Below are 24708 nucleotides of genomic sequence, written 5' to 3'. Positions count from 1 at the left end.
GGTGCAGAGGGAAGGGGAGTAATACCTAAAATTGGAGGTACTGATTTCTGAACTGGAGGCTGAGCATTTATACCTGAACTTCTGTTTGCATTCATTGGCCTACCTGGCATTTTTTGTTTATCTTGCTTGCTGATATTTGATTTCAAGGCCTTAGTGGAATTTTTTTCTTTACTTAGAAGTCTTCTGGCATAACCCACACTTGTATGCTCCGCATCTGATTTTAACAGAGAAGCTGTTTACATTTGAGAAGGACGATGATATCTGAAGCACTGTAATGGTTTTTGTTTGTATACCGACACCCTTTCATCTTTTATACACAAATGAGAGGGAACATTATGATCCTCAAGTGATAATTATCATTGTAGTTTTTGGAAATTTACGTACCTGCCAAACCTGTTTGGACACATATCTCCTCTTCTTTGAAGTCATGTAAATCCCTGTTGAAGATTACCCTTCTTCCATAACTAAAATTAATATGGGGTTTGATATCTACTTTTCACTGTCATCTACTTTTAAATTGCTACACATAAGCAACTGTGTCTTGGATTTTGCATGAATAAGAACAGTTTTCTTACCAAATCTAGAAATGTCACCATTTCCTATGGTGCCCACTTTCTTTTGCAAATATTTACTGAATGTTAAATAATTATAATTCTCCTCTTTTGCTGTTGCTGTAAGCCATTGGGGAGTTTAAGTACTCTCTGGAGATTATTTTCAAGAGTCAGAGCCTCAATTTCGTTCCAGTCAGCTGGGCGATAAACATCTAAATTTTTAGGGAATGTGTCACAAAGTGCTCCATTTATATTACAATTATGAAGAAGAATACTTTCATTTTTACATGTGGCACTAAAGGGATCTTCGTGTTTCTCAAAAGAGATCCAGGCTTCCAGTTTCTCCTCAGCTTCACTGTAGTTCATATGTCTCTCTAAAAATTTCCCATACTGTTTAAATGATACAAAAATTGACTCATAATGGCGTAGGGGTATTTAATATGTACGCGGAATTATCAATTTTCTGCAGTGACTTTCCTCACTCTTAGAATCTTTCTTTTGTGGAGTTCCCTGTGGAGAGGCTGCATCAACCTTAGTTTCCTCTTTCTGAGGTGGATTCTGTAAGTCAATAACAATATCCTTTTCCATGCCATATCTAGGGGAGGGAAAACTAGTTGCCAAATCCATAAATTATTGGCAGAAGTCCAAAAAGTGAACACCTGACACCCAAGAGCTCCCACATAAACCCCAACTGCACATCAGAATTTTCCAGGTAGGCTCCCCACTCCAATACACCACCAAAGCCTGCGAAGAGACCCTAAGGTGCCTAGCATGCACACACAAGACCACCACACACAAACTGGCTCACTCACCCAAAACTGCTTGGTTATATCAAGAAAAGTATCGTGGATCAATCAGGTACAGTACAGGCAGTCTCCGGTTAACGGCAGGCTCAGTTAGTGGCGATCTGGTTTTACGGGGCTTGTCTAGTGACAAAAATTGGCAATTTTCGGGGCCGAAAATCTCATGATTTCCACTTATTGGCGCTGATAATTGGGTACTGGCACGGATACATACCTAACAGAGGCGCCGATAACCGAAAATCGGGAATTTTGGCTCGGCTCTGATAAGCCCTGAAAATCATCAAGAAAAAGCGCCGAAAATCACAGATTTTCAGTTAGCAACAATTTTCGGTTATCATCACACCCTTAGAACAGAACCCCCACCCATAACCGGAGACTGCCTGTATTTGTATTCTCCACCAATGGCACAAGTGAGAGTTGACTCCCAACAGTCCATCTCATATCCTACCGTTTTGGGATAGCACCAATACGTTTGCAGTGGCCCAGGTATAAGCCAATCTGCCTGCTGGGAGTTCTGCCCCAACTAATGGGGACTGACTCCCCACTCCAAACATATTGGGGGCATGCTGACAAACCCAGGAGTCCTATCCCCAGAAACCAGCCAGCCCCCCCTGGATTCCGATGGGCTGATCCCTGAAGATGGTTCTGCCCTCAAGATAGGAATGGAAAAATCCCATCACTATCCCTTAGGTCCAAACCATATCGGGTGGGGACTCAACCACCACAACTCCCACAATTAGCTTTGAATGCGAACCCCTTCCAAAACGCGATCCCTTCTCAAACTCACCTAAGCAGTAAAATTTTGCAAAAGTGGAAATGTCCATGCCATTTACACCAAAAACTAAGTAGGGTGATTCATCAGTTGCACTGAAGGATACTTCTACATAAAAGGCTCTGATATGCAATTCCACAGGAACAAATTTTCTTTTATTTATAACATTAAGCCTCTTACAATGATATACTTGTATATCTGTTAAACAACTACTTTCTGTCATGTAAATTCTACACTCAGCATTAATCAATACCAATACGCAAAGGCTTAATTTCCACAAGATGAAGAAATGAACTTACCTCTGATATACTGAGTGGAATATTCCTCACATATAAACCTCGAGGCTCCCATACCACCTCTTTGTTTCGAGCCCTAAAGAAGAGTAAAATACAATCAAATTTCCAGTTCCCCTTCAACTTCAGGAAAAGAAAATTAACCTAAAATTCAGTTCACACTGACATGAATCCTCATTTTTAAGTTAGCTCAAACAAACTTGAAAGTCATAAGGAAGAGTTATGCAAGTTTCCTTTCGTTTGAATAGTATCTTCAGTAGAATCTATTAGCTATGTTCATCATAACTGCATACTTTTTTTTACTTTACTTACATTGCTTCTAAATATTTTTTTTTTTTTGAGCAAAATAAAAATTTATCATAACCAACATACATCAAGTACCTACTCAAGAAACTTTAATAGCTGAGATTTACAAAATTTTGAACAATAGGTGAGTGAACATACAGAAGAGCAAAGAGCAAAATCTAGTCCAAAGACTGATGTTTATTGTTCTAAACTGGTTAGGAGTTTTAAAAAAGGCAAAAAGTATTTACTGTTGAGAACAATTTACAAGAAACACCTAAACCATTCCGTTAGGTTATTTATTAGAGGATTAAAAAAACCTCTCTAAAAGCTGAAATTATTCACATTGAACAAGAAACAGCATTAACATTCCTGAAAGATTAAACGAAACAGATTGAACATTGTTAAAAGTTCATAATGAACATGTACATTTAACAATAATGAAAACATAAACAAATATAAATACTTAATCTAAGATTTATGTTTTAAATACTTACCTCTCCATCACATAGCTTTTACTTCAGCACCAGTGCTACTGCAACAGATCAAGGGAAAAAAAACCAAAACACTCGGTTTTCTATTATATTGTTATTATAAAAACAGTTTAACCAGACCACTGAGCTGATTAACAGTTCTCATAGGGCTGGCCCGAAGGATTAAAATGGAGTACCAGGTCTAAGCCATAGGGTAAATGCTAGGACTAAGTGATGAATAAATAATGAAATTCTAAAAATATGCAGAAAGGAATATACTTCCACACTAAATACATTTACTCAAGTTTCATCTGTACAATTAAAAAATAAATAAAACCGAGTAATGATAAAATTCTGAATAACTTAAGTTTTAAAATCGGGATTTTTTTTATATTAGCTGCCCCATGGGATTTTGTATTTTCATAAATTACCTTTCATACTATTTCAATTAATTTACATTTCCTCATGAATATTAAAATTGAGTCAATTGAAAATTTTGCAGACTCTGATCAAACTTCACCAATCGATCCACTTCCAAAAGTTGATAACCGATGCTGGTTTAACTGTTATTATCACTTTGCATTCTGAGCATTCGGAAGCTGGTTCATGTGGGCTGCTCATGAAGTGTCCATGTGTCAGACAAGTATGACCTATTCAGAGACTTGTTAGAATTAATTGCGCATGTCTCTCTCTCTCTTTTAACTCTGGGTTTTATTTGCTTCAACTTATTATTTTCAGGTTTTTCACTCCATTTATTTTCCCACTTATTTATAATACCTACTTTTATGTGTGTTATAAAATCGGTAACTGGGACATTTACATAGATTGTGTCATATGGGCTGCTTCTTTAGCTGCTTTATCAGTCTCCTCATTTCCCTTAATCCCTACACGGGCAGGGATCCAACATATTTCTATATTTTTCCCATTATTGTAGAACTTATGGATTAATAATTTTATTTGTTGTACAATACTATTTTTTGGTTTGTAACTCTGAATGGGTTCGATGGCGCATCTAGTCGTAAAAATTACAAAATTATTAAATGAATGGATGGATGTATGATATTTAGGGCAAAAGCCCAAACACTGCGGCCAAGAAGGCCATTCAGCACAGTCATGAAGAGAAAATAAATTATGTTAAGGCAAATTAACTTTATGAATTAGTGGAGGAAATGATTAATAAATGAAATGAAGTGATGTGACCAATAAATAAAGATACTGTATGAAGTTTAATGAATGATGTGATATATACATAATTAAAAATTTCATGTCATTAAAATGCTGACGAATCGGCGCAAAGTTCTCTGAAAAACAAGGGCGATCACAACTTGAAGAGGAGGACCCTCGCTGCTTCCGAAGCATGAAACTCCCGTACCTCTCTCCTTGGAGGGAGACCTTGACAGATCCCAAGATACCCTCCCCGGCTACCTGGTTGTACAACGAGACAATCGGGGGACCAACACCCAAAGCACACCAGGTAGCCGAACTCTGAAGACAAATTCGTCGGAGCTCTCTCTGCCTGTCTCGTGCCTCTCGGAACAACCGAGAGGAAAAGAGAACAGGTGAGGAGGAAGAGTACCCCTACCTGTCCTGCCAGTATGACCAGAAGGAGAGGCAGACCGTGAGCAATAATCAACCGAGGGAGATTACTGCCTCACAAGGGAAGATGAGCACTTGTGCTGTGGCAAAGCACTTTCCTGGGAAGAGCAGAAAGTTCACTCGAACAGAGCCGAGAACCCGATTTGGAAAAATTGAGTGGGGCCGAGCCAAGCCGATCATGCGAACACGATCCAGACTGGGTGGTGTGCGGTGGACTGGGGGGGCAGGCAGGTCGAGCCGAGCCAAGCCAGTCACAAAGCACGACCAGGGGCTGGGCGGGGCGAGCAAACCGAGAGAATCTGCTATCCTGCATGATCGAACCCTAAGGTTCAAGACACAAGAATGAAACCCAATCAAGTAACCAAAGCAGCTGGTGGGCAGTATCGAGACCCCTGGCGTCTTGGCACTAAGCCCAGACACTGGCATCTCAGCACCCAGACACATGGGTGTCCCGACACCCTCGGTACTTTCTCTCGTCCTGTGTCCCTTGTCAAGAGAGCACTTGTGATTCATGGGATTCGAGCGACCCACGAGACCCCCAAAAATCGGGAGCAGCTGCTTTCAGTTTCCTAAGAAATCGAAAAGAACCAGGCACAGAACCAGTCTTAGATGCAGACTTCTAAGACTGGCAACGAGGAAGCGGCCCCTCGAGGGCCTCAAGGGGCATCAAGGAGAAAGATGCAGCCTTCCTCTCCTTTGGCAGACGGAGGTCTGTCTGGTTCCCAGGACCCCCTTGAACCTCGGGAGAGGAAGGGAAGAGGCAGCACAAGATGAAATCAAAGATAAGTTGAAGAAGACGTCAGCTATTTCCACAGGGCGACTTCCTTCACCTTCACTCTGACATCTTCCACAGGATGGTGAACACGAAACATTGTAACCTTCAGGGCAGCTAGGCAAGAACACAACAGAAGTGGCCCAGGACACCATCACCAGGAGAAGCAGCAGGCATTATCAGGATAGCTGGTGCAGGAGCAACGAAAGCGGTTCGGAAGGCAGGAGCTACTGCAACGGCCAGGAACGTCACTTCCTCAGGAGAGGAAGGGAAGGGAAGAGGCAACAGACGATGAAACTGAAGATAAGTTGAAGAAGATGTCAGCTACTTCCACAGGGCGACTTCCTTCACCTTCACGTCGACATCTACAGGATGGTGGACACAAAACATCGTAACCTCCAGGGTAGCTAGGCAGGAACACAATGGAAGTGGCCCACGACATCACCACCAGGAGAAGCAGCAGGCATCATCAGGATAGCCAATGCAGGAGCTACAGAAGAGGTTCGGAAGGCAGGAGCTACTGCAATGGCCACGAATGTCACTTCCACAGGGCGACTTCCTTCACCTTCACTCCCACATCTTCTACAGGATGGTGGAACATCGTAACCTCCAGGGCAGCTAAGCAGGAATGCAACGGAAGCGGCCCTGGACACCACCACCAGGAGAAGTAGCAGGCACGATCAGGACAGTCGATGCAGGAGCTACGGAATCTGTTCGGAAGGCAGGAGCTACAGCAACGGCCAGGAACGTCACCAGCAGTGACAGGAACGGTCAGGTTGGCTGTGGCAGGACCCCAGGAAGAGCCACCCAGAGACTGTCGTTGAGTTAACAGAAGCATAAAACAGGAAACAGCAGCAATGACAGCGATAGATCCACATCGGCGGGAGCAAAGTCGGAACGATCCCAACATGGAATGATGCCATTGCAACCAGGTACTGTGGTCGATCCCGGAGCAACACTGAATGAACGTCAGGACTCCTTCATGCAAGATATCCCCTGAGATATCCAGCTAACTACTGCTGCGCCTGTGATGCTCACTGTCAACCTGAAAGAAAAAGCAAAGATGATTAGTAGAAGGAGACTCCTCTTGCTACGAGGGGAACTTCCCTACGCAGCGAGAGGAGGCCCCTTAGAAGAGGTTGCCCAACTGGCTGCGACCGCCCCCTCCTGGCGGTCTTCGCCTGAAGAGCGACTGAAGAGGGCAGAGGAGAGAGATCTCTACCGAAGGAGAGATAAGGAAGAACTTACAGGGAGAGAGAAGGAAGGAGGGGAGGCCACCAAGGGCGCTGTGGAAGCGGAACTTACTGACGACACGCAATATATACACAAAAATACATTAAGATCCCACCGGGATAATAAAGAGCTTAACGACAGTCAGGCAAAGAGATCTGAAAACATGTCTGCAACACATGACGGCCGAAAGCAAACTGGAATGTTTACACTGGGCAGGTGGGTATTCCCGCGTACCTGGAGGTACTTACTGCCTAACCACCTTGTTCAAGAGTTTAATGCCCGTGTCCAGCTCCGCCATAAGTAATTCCTAATGTAAAGGACCGACGGTTTGTATATCGTGTCGGAACAACTATGTCATGCATACACAATTTTGACTTGCGCAGTGGATTTTGTGAAAGCTGAACACCGTATATTGTATACAACACTAATGAACAGTATCATGAGATATTATAGACTACAGTATTTAAACAACGGTAGGTTGACTTACAAGTTGTTTGAGCGGGTGAAATTGGAGCCATGGCTCGTTGAACTTTGACAATTCAAGTAATCTTCCTTTCTTGGGTCCCATCTTGCCAGTTCGGCATCATTCACGCCTCCTTGCTGATTATTCAATGAACCCATTCTAAGGAAAAAAACAATTGCATACAGTAATTAGTTTCTACTGTGTACCTTAAAATGCAATACAACCACCTCCCAAGTTTTACTCTTAGAACTGACAGGCTGTCATGATGCTAAAAAAGTTAAGTCAAAGGCACTTATGCGTGAAAAGATTACATGACAGTATGTTTGAGCTTTTACATTACACATATACTGCACTGTACTCATGCATGGATCGTTTGTATATGCCGACACAAAATAAGAACTTGTTAAAAATAAAGTTACAATTTTTTTTCTTTTCTCATTTACTCCTCATTTGTCTTTTATTGAGCATTTTTGGGCACAAGCTACCTCGGTCACTGAAGCTTGGTAACAAGGTACAGTAGTTCCAAGTGGAAACTGGGGTGAGTGAGGGAACTCGACCGCTCACCTGGCTGCAAACTCTTTTTTTCCTTCAGGTACAGGGAGAAATTCAGGTATGGTAAGAGATGGAATACATGTAAATTTAGGACCTCAGTTTTATAACATCTGTATCTGTTTAAAAAAGATGCAATTTACTTTAAAAAAGTATAATAAAATTCATATTTTAAATATTTATGAAAACCATAAAGTTCTGCACCAGCAGGAGGACAAAAATATAAACCAGAATTAAAGTTTTCTATATACTGTACTTACCAAGAAATTACACACACATAGTTTCTAACTAGTTCGGCAGCTAAAATTTGAAAATTCGCGGTAACAATTTTGTTTTGGTGTAGGTAGATAGTCCTGCCCACTTTCAGGAGAGAGAGGAACAACTCAGCAAAGCACTTCAATTTGTTTGTGCTTAAATGACCATGCGGGGGGAGAAAGGTGGGCTCCCATTCTGTAATTACTTGGTAAGTATATATAAAACTTTATTATAAAAATGTCATTTTTATATAACTAACTTACCAAGTAATTACATAGCTGATTCCCACATTGACAGGAGGTGGGATGCATGGTCATCGTCTACCCCAAAACATTAGTAAATGTAATGAATTAGAGAATAGAAAATTTGCTAGTATTGAGACAATACTTGTTGTTTCCTTACCTGTTAAGAGAGCTGCTGCAGGAAGATACTGCCTCTGGTTGATGCTAATCTTAACCGCAGTGGCGCGGCAGTATAGCCGAGAGTCGCCTGCTACATAAGTGGGAGCTTTAAGCGAAGGACCATTCCGATCGCTAGTACAGCATACAAAATTTGCCTCTGCCCTGGGTGCAGTACTGTCAGAAAAGACAATCAGATAAACCCCACTTATTACCTACACCAAAGATTAAAATCACCATTCCATTAAAAAACACAAAACTGGCAGGTATCCAAGCACATATACCCTCCGACTCCCCAAAAACTCAACGACCTATGTCAAGGCGAAGAGAATTAGGTTGGAAGGGATACTTCCTACCCTTCCTCCCCCAACATCATGCCAGCCACTGATAATGGACCTAGGTACTGCAATTATTAAAAACGGCTTCCACTTCTTGTAAGTAATGGGAAGCAAACAATGACATGCATTTCCGATAAGTCGTTTGGAGAATGGAAGAGAGGGAGGGATTGTGCTTAAAAGCTAACAACGTAGCTACGGCTCTAATATCGTGAGCCTTAACTTTTAAGAATAGGAAGAAGTTCTTCAATCTGAGAATGTGCTTCATGAATGAGGTCCCTTAGAAAGAAAGAAAGGGCACTCTTCGTAAGGGGCTGCGAAGTGTCTTTGACCGAACACCATAGGTTACTGGCAGGACCCCTTATTCTCAGTCCTACACAGGTAAAACTTCAAAACCCTTACCGGACAAAGCACTCTCTCTTCATCCTCTGAAACCAGCACTTCCACTAAATTCTTTATACAGAAAGAACGAGGCCAAGGTTTACACGGCGTCTCATTCTTTGCAAGAAACCCCAGCATATAGGAGCAAACTGCATCTCCTCAAGCAAATCTGACTCTTTTGTCAATCGCTTGTATCTCACTGACTCTTAGCAGTGGCTATGGCTACCAAGAAGAGGGTCTTCTTCATAAGATTCCTAAGGGATGTGGAATTAAGAGGTTCAAAGGCAGGGCTAGAGAGCCATTTTAGAACTACATCTAGGTTCCAAGATGCTGGTTGCGAATCCTCTGTCTTACACGTATCGAATGATCTAGTAAGATCAAAAATATCCTGGTTGGCAGAAAGGTCCAGGCCCTTATGTCAGAACACCAAGCTAAGCATGGACCTGTAACCTTTAATTGTAGATAGGGACAAACCTCTGGTGGTCCTCAGATACAACAGGAAATCAGCGATTTCCATTAAAGACGTCTTAGTAGACAAGATGCCATTAGTTCTGCACCAAGTGTGGAATATGGACCACTTATGTTGATAGACATTGGCAGATGACTGGCATCTGCATCTTGCAATAGAGTCTGCAACTGCCTTTGAAAATCCCTTAGCTCTGAGTAATTCCTTGACAGTCTGTAACCTGTCAGTGCTAGATTTGACAACCCTAGATGGAACCACCTGAAGTGGGGTGGTCTGAGCAGATTGCATTTTTGTGGTAGAAGCCTTGGAAAGTTCACTAACATCTCCAGAAGATCCAGGAACCATTCCCTTTGAGGTCAGAATGGGGCTATTAGTGTCAACGGCACATTTTGGTGAGACCAGAACTTGTTCAAGACTTCTCGTATCTTCCCAAATGGTGGGAAGGCATACAGACCTTTGTTTGACCAGTCCTGTAACATGGCATCTGTCGCTCATGCCAAGGGGTCTGGAACTGGTGAATAAAAAAAGAGGTAAGACGATGATTTTTGGAAGTCGTGAAGAGATCCAGAGTCAGAGTTCCCCACAGACTCCAAAGATCCAGGCAAACCTGTGGATCTAAAGTCCACTCCGTGGGAATTACTTGATCGCGCCTGCTTAGCTGGTCTGCCAGGACATTCAGTCTGCCCTGGACGAAATTCATTACTAATTTTGTCTGATTCTGGCTTGACCAAAGTAGAAGATCCCTAGTTGCCACGCAAAGGAAGAAGGAATGTATTCCCCCTTGCTTGCTTATGTAAGAAAGCGCTGTGGTATTGTCCGAATGGACTGCTACGGTCTTCCCGGAAACTTCCAAGGCAAAGACTTGCAATCCCAGATGAAATGCCCTTAACTCTTTCACATTTATGTGAAACCTCTGTTGAGCTGGTAACCACCTCCTGGAGACCACCTTGTCTCCTAGGAGAGTTCCCCAGCCTAAGTCTGATGTGTCTACATAAAAGCTTAGGTCTGGGTTCTGGATGAGAAGGGACTTCCCTTCCAGCAGCCTGTCTTCTGACTTCCACCAGAGCAGGTGCTTCTTTATTTCAGGAGTTACAGGGAACACGAACGAGTCTGGGTGCCGTTTCCTGTCCCAGCTGGTTCTAAGAAAAACTAAAAAAACTCTCGTGTAGCCTTTCCAGGGATATGAATTGCTCTATGGAGACTACAGTTCCTAGGAGACTCATCCATCTGTTGGCAGAGCAAGTCTGCAGAGAGAGAGAAACTCGTCTACCATTTCCAGACAAGATTCCACTCTCTTGGGGGATGGAAAAGCTCAAAAGCTAGAGTTCAGCGTCATCCCCAAATAAACTATCTCCTGAGAAGGAGCCCGTTGGAATTTCTGATGGCTGATGAGCAAACCTAGATTGTTGACTAGGCAAAGGGTCTTGCGAAGGTCCTCTGTGCATTGATCCTTCGTTGGGGAGCGGAGAACCCAATCGTCTAGGTAGAGAGCGATATTGATGCCCATGAGATGGAGCCATCCTGCCAGGGGAGAACTTGAGTAAAAATCTGAGGGGTCATCAATAACCCGAAACATAGGGCTCGAAAATGGAAGGCTCAGTCCTGGAAAACAAATTTGAGGTACTTCCTCGAATCTGGATGAACAGAGACGTGAAAGTACTCATACTGCATATCTACTGAGACCATCCAGTCTCCTTGACAAATGGAAGCAAGAATGGAATGATTGGTCTCCGTTCTGAACTTTGTCTTCTGAATGAAGACATTCAGCGGACTTAGGTCCAGGACCTGTCTCCATCCTCCCGATGATTTGGGAACCACAAAGAGGTGATTGTAGAATCCCTCTGAATCTACATCCTCAACTATCTCTACAGCCTTCTTCTTGAGAAGAGCAGAAACTTCCTCCCAGAGGGCTGGAAATCTCTCTGAGCCTAAGGAGTAGGCGGTCAAGATGATAGGCTTCTTGACTAAAGGAGGTTTTTCCCTGAATGGGATAGCATAGCCCTCATTGAGGATTTGAATGATCCATTGTTCCACTCCCACTTCGCTCCATATTTCCCAGAATAGTTGGAGCCTGGCACTCACTGGAGCACAGAGGAATAGGTCTTCAATTTCTGGATGAAGGTCTTGATGCAGACTTCTTGCCTGTTCACAACGAAAAGAGAACACTGGAACGTGGTCTGGAAGATCTTGTTCTCCTGCCATGAAAGGAATGAGGTTGTAGAGGAGAGGCCAACTTCCCACTAAACAAAGGAGGGTCCTTAGGACGTCTCATCGACTGAGACAGGTCCTGGGTCGATTTTTTGTGTGGATGAGACAGTGTCATTAACTGTCGACTGTGGGAACAGAAAATCCTTCACCAAGGGAGAAAAAGGAGAGCAGACTTCTGTTCTGTAGTCACTCCTTTGGTGGTATATGAACACCATAACTCACTCTTTTTAAAAGTCACAATTTTTTAAAGTAAACTCTATTTTTCCTAACTATACAAACTCTCGAGCAATGAGGTTAGGCAGTAACTACCACCAGGTAAGCGAGAATATCCGCCTGCCTGGATGTAAACACTCCAATTTGCCTTTCGGTCCAGGTTCAGATTGAGGGGTGGCATGAGGTGGGCATAAAATGTAATGTAAAGGACCTCAGGTTTGTATAGTTTGGAAAAATACAATTTACTTTCAAAAATTGTGATTTGTTCTGACACGATATACAAACCGTCCATCCTTTACATTAGGAAGACTCACTGGTTGGAAGGAGGAATCTGAGTGAGTCTCCTGAACTGACTGGAGTTCTGCACACCTGCGCTACTCCCCCTGGTCGAAAGAGTGAGGAGTAACGTGCCTCTGACCTACTGATCGGAGTGTAGGAACTGCAAGATCAAGTGTCAGATACTGGACCTTTTCGCATGAGTGAGGAAACGTAACTCACACAAAATAGGCTGGAAGGATCTAGAGTCAGAGGCAGTAAGGAAAAGCTGAGATAGGGTTCCCTTATTGCCAGTCTCTCCTTCCTCCCCTTGCTAGAAGAAGAAGTGGAAATGCTTCTATGATTCTAGAAGAAAAATAGAACGGGTGCTCGATGTGTAGTCTTACCGCATCAGCGCCAGATCCAGCAACTATTGGTTCGAGTCCTATTCTCATCCCAAAGGAGAAGTAGGAGAACGGGGATACTGAGACAATTAGCTCTAGCCAGGCCAGCATTTCAGGATGGAAGTTCAATGAAAAGAATTGCCAAGACCTAAGGGAAATAGATACTTCTCCTGAAGGAATCCATTCCCAAGTCTCAGCAATGTCGCTGCCAGCTCCAGGGGCTCGATAAGTATCATTTCATCCAGGCATCAGGAGTAGGAGAACTTCTTCCCGATCGATACTTCTTTCTCCCTTCCCTTCTTCCTTCCTCCCTCATAGAAAAGAGGATGGAAAGAGACACAGTTATGTGCACTTTCCTAGAAGGGAAGAAGAGGGCTATGTGTTCCGCAATCTTCTTCCGAAGCCTGGCACTTCTCAAGAGTTGAGGGGGGCTGGCCTGAACTCAAGGTCAAGTCAAGATGACTAAGACCCAAAGGTCTTGGCCATTGTCCAAAGGACAAGGCAGTGCCCTGGTACGAACCTTGATTACCGAGGTATCCGGCAAATCTCTGAAAGAGAAAGGTAGAAGCAAGTAAAGGTTTGTTCTTAAGGGTTGAGCCAACTCGGGACTTATGAAACCGGAGATCCAAATTGGGACAAAGTCCTTCTTCTTAGCACCAGAATTGCCCACAGAACTGCAGTTGGCATGACCCTCCAAGGCAAGAAAAATTCGTACTATGTCAAGGCAGGAGAGAAGCTTGGTGTCTCAACCTGAATGAACTCCTTCTCCAAAGAAAATTCATCTGGTCGAGAACACTCTCAGAAGCAAGGACCTCGGCGGTCCTCGACATTCTTGGCCCCTCGGGAACTGTAAGGGTTGCGAGTGATGATTATTCATTGGGGGAGTCACGGTTCTGTCCAGGGAATCCTAGCGTTGATGAATCGGCGCAAAGTTCTCAGAAAAAAGAGGGCGATCGCAACTTGAAGAGGAAGACCCTTGCTCCTTCCGAAGTGTGAAACTCCTGTACCTCTCTCCTTGGAGGGAGACCTGACAGATCCTGTGAAACCCTCCTCAGCTACCTGGTTGTACTATAAGACAATCAGGGGACCGACACCCAAAGCATGCCAGGCAGCTGAACTCCGAAGACAAATTCTTCAGGGCTCTGTCTGTCCATCTCGCGCCTCTCGGACCAACTGAGAGGAAAAGAGAACAGGTGAGGAGAAAGAGTACCCCTACCTGTCCTGACAGTAAGACCAGCAGGAGAGGCAGACCATGAGCAATAATCAACCAAAGGAGATTACTGCCACACGGGGGGAAGGAGAGCACTTGTGCCATGGCAAAGTGCTTTCCTGGGAAGAGCAGAAAGTTCACTTGAACAGAGCCGAGAACCTGATTCGGAAGAACCGAGTGGGGCCAGGCCGAGTCGCACCAAACCAAGCCAATCACACGAACACGATCCAGGGGTGGTATGCGGCGGATTGGTAGGCAGGCGGGTGGGCCAAGCCAAGTCGAGCTGAGCAGAGCCAGTCTTGCAAGCATGACCAGGGGCTAGGCGGGGGGAGCAAGCCGAGTGAGCCGAGCAGATCGCGCGAACACAATCAAAACTGGACAGGGTGGAACTCGTCTGCCGTGAACTATTGCTAGTTTCCCGAACTCTAAACTCCTTCGAGGCCGAGGCCCCTCGAGAAGGTTCAAGGGGGAATTCTGTGTCTGCTATCCTGCATGCTCAAACCCTAAGGTTCAAGACACGAGGATGAATCCCGGCCAAGCAACCGAAGCAGCTGGCGGGCAGTATCGAGACACCTGGCATCTCGGCACCCAGACACATGGGTGTCTCGGCACTTGCTCTCGTCCTGTGTCTCTCGTCACGAGATCACTCGTGATTCATAGGAATCGAGCAACCCCTGAGACTCCTGAAAAATCAGCAGCAGCTGCTTTTGGTTTCCTAAGAGATTGAAAAGAGCCAGGCACAGAACCAGTCTTAGACGCAGACTTCTAAACGCCAGACCACACAGGAGAATGCGAATTGGTTCCCGTCCAAGGGAGGGAAGAGCAACAAGAGAAACTTGTCTCCTGGAAGAGAGTCAGTCCCTTAGAAGTCCTGAAGGATTCCCAAAGGGAATCTATTCCCTCCTTCTTCTGGAGTTCACACTGCTCCCGAACTAGGCCGGGGAGAGTACTCTCCAGACCAGATTGGGATACTCGATATTCCACCGAATCTTGAGCACCTGAAGCATCCTGTCTTAGAGGTGGAACCTCTAGGACTGGGAACGGGATTGCAAACCGAGGTCTGCGCGCCAGCAGCTCCCAAATACAAAACCCAGGGGTATGCAAATCGGTTTCCTAACCTGAAGGGAAGAGAAGCAGCCTTCCTCTCCTTCGGCCGACAGAGGTCTGTCCGGTTCCCGAGACCCCCTTGAACCTCGGGAGAGGAAGGGCAGAGGCAGCAGAAGATGAAATCGAAGATAAGTTGAAGAAGACATCGGCTACTTCCACAGGGCGACTTCCTTCACCTTCACCCCCACATCATCTACAGGATGGTGGACACGAAACACCTTACCCTCCAGGGCAGCTAGGCAGGAACACAACAGAAGCGGCCCAGGACACCAACACCAGGAGAAGCAGCAGGCACGATCAGGATAGCCGATGCAGGAGCTAAGGAAGCGGTTCGGAAAGCAGGAGTTACCGCAATGGCCAGGAACGTCACTTCCATAGGGCGACTCCCTTCACCTTCACTCCCACATCTTCTTCAGGATGGTGGACATCGTAACCTCCAGGGCAGATAGGCAGGAACGCAACAGAAGCAGCCCTGGACACCACCACCTGGGGAAGCTACAGGCACGATCAGGACAGCCGATGCACGAGTTACGGAAGCGGTTCAGAAGGCAGGAGCTACAGCAACGGCCAGGAACATCACATGAAAGTCATCAGAAGCGACAGGAACGATCAGGATGGCTGTGGCAGGAGACCAGGAAGAGCCGCACAGAGACTGTCGTCGAGTTAAGAGAAAACAGGAGGAGCAGATGGACCACAGATACGCCAGAGGCAGTCAGTGCCGCAGCATACATGAAGGCCAGCCATGACAGCGATCGATCACATTGACGGGAACAGAGTCGGAACGATCCCGACGTGGAACTATGCCATTCCAACCAGGTACTGTGGTCGATCCCAAAGCAATACTAAATGAACGTAGGGACTCCATCAAGCAAGATATCCCCTGAGATATCCAGCCAACTACTGCTGTGCCTACGATGCTCACTGTCAACCTGACCCGAGGGCCTGGCCTCAGTGGAACACGAAGACCTGGAGGTCTTGGCCACTGCCTGGTGAACAAGGCGGTCACTGTCATCGGCCATACGCTTGTCCACCAACTCCCTAGGGAAGAGAGAGGTCGACCCCAGCAACGGTCCATTCCGCAGGGTCACTGCCGACTCGGGCCCCACAGACCTGGCGAAGCGAGAAAGAACAGCATCTCTCTGCTTCACGACCAGGTTGGCTCACAGGTTTGCTGTCTGGTGGGCGAGGTAAGAGATGGCTCTACCTCCAGACTGGCACAGTCTCCCAAAAGCGGAGTCCTCCCCAGGTACGATAGCAGCCAAGGAAGCAGCCACTTTGTATACTGTGAACGACCACAGATCCAACCTGGAGACTGCCTGGAAAGCTGCCATGGCAGTGGCTTCCAGGGTTGCTGCCTCTTGCTGCGAGAGGGAAATACTCTCTGCAGTAAGTTGCTGCAACAAGAGACCCAGGCCTAGATGAACCAGGTCCAGGTCAACCTGCTTAAGTAGCAATGCCCTCTCCGAGGGCGTATAGAAGCGCTTCTGACAAGGCAGAGGAGGGGGGGAAGCAGCTTGTCCAAGCAGTTCAGTTGCAGGGAACTGTCTTACCCAGACACAAGACCATTCACTTGATCGAGAACCCCCTCGGCAAGCGTGGACCACAGCAGCCCTACCAAAACTTGGGTTCCTCTTTCGGTCCCCAAAAGGATTCAAGGCGCGAAGGACAATCCACAGATGAGGCCATGGTCCCTTCCCCAAGGTGGTTGTGCTGACGAATCAGCACAATTATCTCAGCAAAAGTCCTCTGCATCTCAGGGGTGTCCGCATCCTGGGGAAGAGGACCCTCGAGTCCTTCCAGGGTGCGGTCCTCCCGATCTACTCTCCTTGCAGGAGGGAGAACCTTGGCAGACCTGTGATCCTTCCTGCACCACGCAGGCATATGACCTGGCCGATTCGAGGACCGAGCCAGGCATGTACACCCCCAAGGTAGCGGAGACACTGGTGCTCGGGCCAGCAGTTACCAGGCAGGTGAAACTACACTTCTTCCCTCCCACCCCAGGACAGACACGATAGGGGAAGGAGGGCTTACAGGGTTTGTCAACACTCATGTTACTCATAGCAAGTAAAAACAAGAAAAATCCCACCGGGAAAAACAGCTCAACAGTGGTCAGGGCTGAGAGCGAGAAAACACATCTGCAGCACACGACGGCCAAGAGCAAATTGGAATGTTTACATCCGGGCGGGGGTACATAATTCCTAATGTAAAGGACCAACAGTTTGTACAGTAAACCCCCTGTATTCGCGTTCTCACGATTCGCGGACTCAAGTATTCCAGGATTTCTCTTTGGAATGTATGTACCCAATATTTGCAGAAAATGAGCAAATTTGCGGTATTATCCACAGAGAAATATTCACTTATTACTGTATTTTCACCTCATTTTCATGACAAAATGCACTTTTTTGTGATAAAACTATTAAAATACTCAGGTAATGCTCGAGTTACAATAATTCGCCTTACGATAATTCGATTTTGCAATGGGGTAAGCAATTAAGACTGATACAACAGTATTTATAAAATATTTTTAAATTTTGCGCGGGCACAGGCAGCAGCTTAATCAGGCAGTGAGAGAGACCAAATTACAATAGACAACTTTTCCTCCATCTCTGTATCCCATCTTCTAGTTAAAAAAAGTAAAAGACAATGATAAAAGTATTGTTAGTAATGTTATACTCTTGCGTAAATGCGTGCAGCCATAAACAACCTACTAAGAAACTCTTGTTTTGCTTATAACTGAATCGGATAACAACATCCGTTTACCTATATTTCAACCATCATACGGTAATATACAATTACCATAGGTTATGGCACAAATGACGTTAAGTAGAATAGGACTGACATATTTTTACGTTATACCCTTATTCGGTACGGATAACAGATCTTCAAGCAAATATACTGCTAAATTTAAGCTGCCAGTTGTAGCTGAAGCTGAGGAAACAATGTTCAAGCTGCTAATGACTATACTGTAAATTATCGTGCATCGGCAACATGGATGAAACTCGATCGTAATTACAATGGGAGAGAAAGTATTTTAATTGAAACTACTGGGCATGAAAGAACACATTGCTGTTATTTTTACGCCGATAAATGATAAATGCGTAAAGCTCGTATTATGATGAAATCAAGTGAAAATAGCGAACGGAATCTTAATTTTTTTACACAAAACAAACGCGCCCAAACGGCCATAGTCAATCATCATCTACAGTGAACCCCCGGATTCGTGGGGGATGCGTCCCACACCCCCCCCGCGAATGGGTCAAATCCGCGAATGCTTAAAACCCCTCTAAAAACACTCAGAACTGCCCATTTTGATAGCTTAAACACAGAAAAACCCTGTAAAAATGCTTATACCTGAATATTTTAATAGTTTTATCACAAAAAGTGCATTTATTCATGAAAATTATATGAAAATACAGTAATTAGTGAATATTTCTCGGTGAAAAATACCGCGAATCTGCGAATTTTCTGCGAATGATGGCTAGATATGTTCCACAGAGAAACCCGCGAATGCGTGAGTCCGCGAACATTGACAACGCGAATACGGGGGGTTCACTGTATTAACGAAAATTGTAGATAAATTAATTTCACAACAAGACGTATTTTAGTTATATTTCGACTCAAAAACCACTTCATTTAATGAAAAATAACCTTGCCCCACATAAATAAAGTATCTAGACTCTAGAGATTCATTCACGCTAACTAGAAGCAAGAAAAGCGCTCAGAACTGAGTTAAATGCAGCAAAATAAACACCACATAAACATTTCCAAACCAAAACACTGATCGCTATGAACGCAATTTATAATACAAAAGCAATATATGAATATATATACAATATTATTGGATACAGTGAATTAAGGCATAACATTTTAAAAGTTCTGTGAAAAAGATGGATATTCATTATGTTGACGTTTGTGTAATACGATATGTGAACATAGAGTACAGTATAATGTAGGCTACGCTACCGTGTATGTATACAATATACCATAGTGTAGGCTAAGCTAATTCTTGTTTGTTATTCAATTTCTCATTGTATTGAATTATCATAAGTCACTTTGCATGAACCTCCAGAATTAGCTGATATTAATAATTACTACACTGTGTATGTAAAGAGTATATTTTATAGTGTAGGCTAGGCTACCATATACAGTATGTATACAGTACATGGTACCGAATACCCCAGTGTAGGCTAGGCTATGTTCGAGACACGCTTTGGTATTTCTTACGTTTTTCCAACAAAGGATAGGTTTTTTTGGAACCTAACCCCATTGTAAGTATGATAATACCTGTATAAGCAATTTTAGTTTGTTTTGTGTGTGTTTGAACTATCAAAATAGGCAGTTCTAAGTGTTTTTAGAAGGGTTCTAAGTATTCGCTGGTTTCAGCTCTTCGCGGGAGAGTGTGGTGCGCATCCCCCGCGAATACGGGGGCTTACTGTATATTGTGTCAGAGGAATCGTTGGTTTGTATATTAATAAATATCAAACACATAATATACTGTATAAGCAAAAATACAGAAAGATCCCACCGGGATAAATGAAGAGCTTAACGACAGTCAGGCAAAGAGATCCGAAAGCAAGTCTAACATATGAGAACTATAGGGTAGCTCTGCGTTTCCTGCCTACCTGACGGGTCGAACTATAGGCACTATAACTTGACTTTTTCTACGGTTTTTTGGTTGCTAATTATGAATTTATCTTTCATTTTTGGCCCTCGAGTCTAATTAACCTGTAATTAACCCCCGAAGTCCATCCAACAAGGGGTTTCCATACGCGATCTTCACAAGACAGAGCACGGCTACGTCTGTTTCAAACGGTTCATATCCCTTTCAGCAAGTGCAATAACTTGTTAACGTATGGGTACCCAACCCTCCCCGGGCCAGTACTAAGCACGGCGAAGGGACATTCCATTTGGCCGACAACAAACAGATGCACAGCCAGTATCAGAACCCATAAAAGTGCAGAAAGAACCAGTTGAAAGAGTAAAAACAGGCGCGGAGCTAATGTATAGATTTACCGTAGTTACTGCCTAACCACCTTGTTCAAGACTTTAACGGCCGTATCCAGCTTCATACAAGTAATTCCTAATGTAAAGGACTGACGGTTTGTATATCGTATCGGAACAATTAAGTTTTTCAGCAACTCTGGAGATCACAGGGAGAACAGAGATTGGCCTGTAGTTACTGCAGTCTGCAGATGTGCCACTCTTTGGAACAGACTGTACTACTAAGCCCGTGCAGTTCCTCACTGGACAGGTGGGGTACTGTTCTCAGCTAGCACTCTGCCGGCCCCGCTTTTGATTCTCCAACCGGCCAATAAAGAATTAGAGGAATGGTAATTCTAAGCCGGCTGTCCGCGGTGAACTAGACTACGGCAATTGACGTTTTCCTATGCTTTACAAGAATTTAAGGCAATATTTTGTCGGCCGGCTGTAACTAAACTGTCATCGACCTTTGAAGACTATGCGACTTGAATTGCCTAACGCGGGATATGTCTAAGCCGGCATTCCGCGGCAAGCCCCCCCACCCCTCCATAGCTAATACGGCAAAATTGTAACCAGTAAACACCCCTAAAAATACCAACATAACGTAACTTAGAGGTGTTTACTGGTTACAATTTTGCCGTATTAGCTATGGAGGGGGCTGGGGACTTGCCGCGGAATGCCGGCTTAGCCCTACCCTGTGTTAGGTAATTCAAGTCGTGCAGTCTTCAAAGGTCTCAAGTCGTGCAGTCTTCAAAGGTCAATTACAGTTTAGTTACAACCGGCCGACAAAATATTCCTTTAAAAATTCTTGTAAAGCAAGTAAAATAACATAGAAAAACGCCAATTGCCACAGTCTAGCTCACCGCGGACACCTGGCTTAGAATTACCAGAGGAATTTATTTCTGGCGATAGAAAATCATTTCTCGCTGTAACGTGGTTCGGATTCCACAATAAGCTGCAGGTCCCGTTGCTAGGTAACCAACTGGTTCTTAGCCGCGTAAAATAAATTTAATCCTTCGGGCCAGCCCTCTCTAGGAGGGCTGTTAATAAGCTCAGTGGTCTGGTTAAACTAAGACATACTGAACTGTAACCAAGCCTGCGCTCATCTGCAAAGACACTACGTCGACATAAAAAATCTACGGAATCCTGTAATCTTGGGAGATAACACGCTAGAAACTTTTTAACAAACAAAGGAAAGAAACCAACAGGATCTTCTCCACCCCAGGTATCAAGATTACCCAGAATTCTCTCAACGCAGCCGAAGCAAAACGCACATTTTGTATTAATAGGTTCAGGACGATAAGTACCAGGGAGAGGGACGTCCTCAGCCGAGGGATACAAAGGTGTGACAGGAGGAAAACCTTGCAACTGCACTAAGAAGTAATTGCCAGGTGAGGGTGGAAAGCAGTGGTGTTGGGGGGGGGGGCGCTTTTTGAAATCGCCCCTGGGCCCCAAAGTGAGGGGGGGCCGAAAATGCGAAATTGAAGAAATAAAATTTCTGAAATTTGCATTTACAAGTGATTTTAAAATACGACAATTGCTCATATTCTAAAAATTTTCCTCAGGGGGGCTTACAGAGCCCCCACCCCGAACCCCCCAGCTGCTTTGGTTCGCTTCGCTTACATCCCACCCCATAAGAACGCCCCTAAAGGGACTGTACCCCCCAACCACAGACCCTCCAACACTGCAGCACTAACTATGATATGGAGCCAGTGACTTTTCATTCCGCTGTGGGGGAGACGCGAACCTGCAACACCTGAGTGGCATGCCACGACACTAGCCTAACCACTGTAGGTTACTTTGTAAAGCTACCATTTCCTCCTTATAAAGGAACACCTCCCTATAGCTTTTGCCTAATATGTACCTTAGGATACAGGAGCTAGCCTTGAAATCCTCCATTTCAGAGAGAGAGAGAGAGAGAGAGAGAGAGAGAGAGAGAGAGAGAGAGACTTACGTAATAGCCTCCTATACCAATGATGACTGAGGAGCCGGTTCAGTCTGTCTTCAAATTTCGATTCTCAACTGTCTTCTTTCATCAAACATGTTAAAGTAAATGTGTTTATGTTTGTTTCTCTTTAAAAAAAGCAAGATGGCAGCCTATAAATGAGGTTAAATATATACAAACCGGGATTATTCGCAGTCTCCACAGTCCGGGACAAGTAGGAACAGCCACTACGTACAAAGGAGTCTGGAGGGGGCGCTCTGTGCTACTGACGATGAACTTGGACATTTGTAATTTTGTTCATCACCTGATCTATTTAATCATAAGATTTCGTGGTTTTTGTTTCGGAAATAAATTACGAAAGCAAAGCCTGACATCGATACGAACATAATTATACGGTAGGTTGAGTAGCCGTCTTACTACTCGTTTGCAATGAAGAGAACGCACCTTGTAGTTTGATGCTTTTGTTTAGTGTTCATCATTGCTTTCATTCACATCTAGCGCATGACACTTTTTTTTTTAAATAGCTTTAATAAGTAACAAATAATAAATTACGAATGTAATCACGAGACCTGTTCGGAGCGATTGTTATACACTCAAAATGTGTTCTCCGTTTCTGGTGACGTATTCAAGAAAGCCTATTATCAGCCATATTTATATATATATATATATATATATATATATATATATATATATATATATATATATATATATATACATACATACATACTTATATATATATATATATATATATATATATATATATATATATATATATATATATATATATATGTGTGTGTATGTATGTATGTATACGTGTCTATGTGTGTATGTGACTGAATCATGAGAATATGGAACGTGATGAATATATAAATGAAGACAGAATCCACGAAGGAAAGAGAAACAATGGATTGTTGCCAGGTATTTCGATTGTAGTCCTTTACTTAGCAGACTGAATAAATATAAAAACAAGTTTACGAAGAAAGCTCATATAAATGACAGATGGGGATTACAAAGGAAAAATTATGTTCATAGAATCCGACACAATTGAAGAATTAGCAGAACTACCAAAACAGGGTTAAATGTTTAAGAGGTTTTACAAAGGATTAGGTTCAACATATGGATGAGTGTTGCCAGATAACTATTACCCACCACAGAAATAATTACACGGAGACAATTCCATATCCTGCCTAGAGTTGTAAGGGTGTTCAGTGGCTGAGCATGTTAAGCCTATGAAAGGTAGCCTATATCTCGTAACAGAAAGGTTTCGAAGGAATGGGTGAGAGGAATAACTGGTTCATCATGTAACAGCGATGGCTGTAAGAATTATAAAATGGGTTAATATCTGCTGCAGCTGCAAGCAATCTCCCTGTTTCTTTTCCTTCATGAACCTCATATCGTCATTCCTCCACTAACTGATTTTACTTTATTCAGTCCACACACACATAATAATATATATATATATATATATATATATATATATATATATATATATATATATATATATATATGCATGTATGTGTGTGAGTGTGTGTGTGCGTGTATAAATATATGAACACCTAGAAAGTGGTCATTATAGGTGCTGGAAAGAAAGGGCTTTGATATCCAGGCAGTGTGAGAATGCATACGAAATGACTTCAATGGCACAGTTCACGTTGAGATGTGCAACTTGCTGCGGATGAGCCTTCTTTGTAAGTATATGGATCATCAAGTAAAATATTCGTGGTTGCAAGTTGAAAAAAAAAAACACATGAATTGTCTCTCAGATGAGGAAGAAAAACATTTCATAAAGCACAATTACAAACTAGTTATTGTGAGCAAACCGCATGAAACTGCTCCGTTTATATCGTAGCTATTTCTGCATCGTGAATATTGCTTACAGTAAATACAGATCTATTTTACCTACTAAACAATCTTCGAGGAAGAACTGTAGGCAGCCGCTGAGATGCAGAGATGAAAGACAGACACTGATCATTTACGTCTATATTCATGATGCACAAAACAATGTGAAACTTTATCGGCCTTCTCACAGTAGTTGTCAGTTATTGATTATATGCACTTAAGATAATCAAGTTAAAGTAGATTGCTCAACCACAGGAGAGACAAATATGGCACAAACTACAAATCTAAGTTACACATAAGAGGTCAGCATGACATGTAGCCATTTTAAAGAATAAAGAATAATTAGACACTAATAGAAAATCTGGCGTTTGTGCTATCTCTTCTCCTGGGCGCGATCGCTATCAGGTGTGTCAAATCCATCCTTGGTCCAATCCTTATCTTGGCGAAAGACTGAAACGTAGCATTGTTTCTTAATGGGTGCAAACGTTTTCTCCTTAGTTTTAGAATCTTTGCGTCTCGTGTTGTACAGCAGAGAACCTTGTATAGGTTGTTACAAACACTTTGTTCTTGTATTCTTGTATAAGAGAATTTGGCTTACAATTTGTAAATTAATTCTGAAGCTTAATTAGAAGTGTTATGAGATCATGCACGCGAGTAATTTATAAGGAAACATAATGCAGGCGAGGAACGATTAATGTAACTTCACGGAGAAACTTTATTCTATTATTAACTTATTTTCAATCTGTTCTTAGAGTAATGCAACTAAATTGTTCATAATAAAATGTAAAATGCAGCACATATTAAACTCTGCTTGATTAGAAGTGTGAAGGTTACCGAAAACAAAAAGAAAATGCCTGGCAGTCTCGTGGAGCTTGAAATGTTTGAAATAAAACTTTAATCAAAAACCACTTGAGGCAGTTAGTTG

General features: G+C 43.5%; 1 protein-coding gene across 1 annotated transcript in view; it reads right to left on the bottom strand.

Annotated features, from left to right (window-relative positions):
- The window catches only part of LOC136852023 (tudor domain-containing protein 1-like), a 114770-nt gene extending 90845 nt beyond the window's left edge, over positions 1 to 23925 (bottom strand). The window contains exons 1-3 of the mRNA XM_067126496.1: positions 23844 to 23925; positions 7263 to 7397; positions 2426 to 2498 (exon numbers count right to left, since the gene is read on the bottom strand). Coding sequence (XP_066982597.1) covers positions 2426 to 2498; positions 7263 to 7396 — 207 coding nt within the window. The 5' untranslated portion in view covers position 7397; positions 23844 to 23925. The remainder of the gene's footprint in view (positions 1 to 2425; positions 2499 to 7262; positions 7398 to 23843) is intronic.
- Between the last annotated feature and the right edge of the window lie 783 nt (positions 23926 to 24708).

The sequence above is a fragment of the Macrobrachium rosenbergii genome, chromosome 24, assembly GCF_040412425.1.
Source record: "Macrobrachium rosenbergii isolate ZJJX-2024 chromosome 24, ASM4041242v1, whole genome shotgun sequence".
Classification (NCBI taxonomy): domain Eukaryota; kingdom Metazoa; phylum Arthropoda; class Malacostraca; order Decapoda; family Palaemonidae; genus Macrobrachium; species Macrobrachium rosenbergii.
The sequence above is the reverse complement of the archived record's forward strand: the minus strand, read 5'-3'. Positions and strand labels throughout refer to the sequence as shown.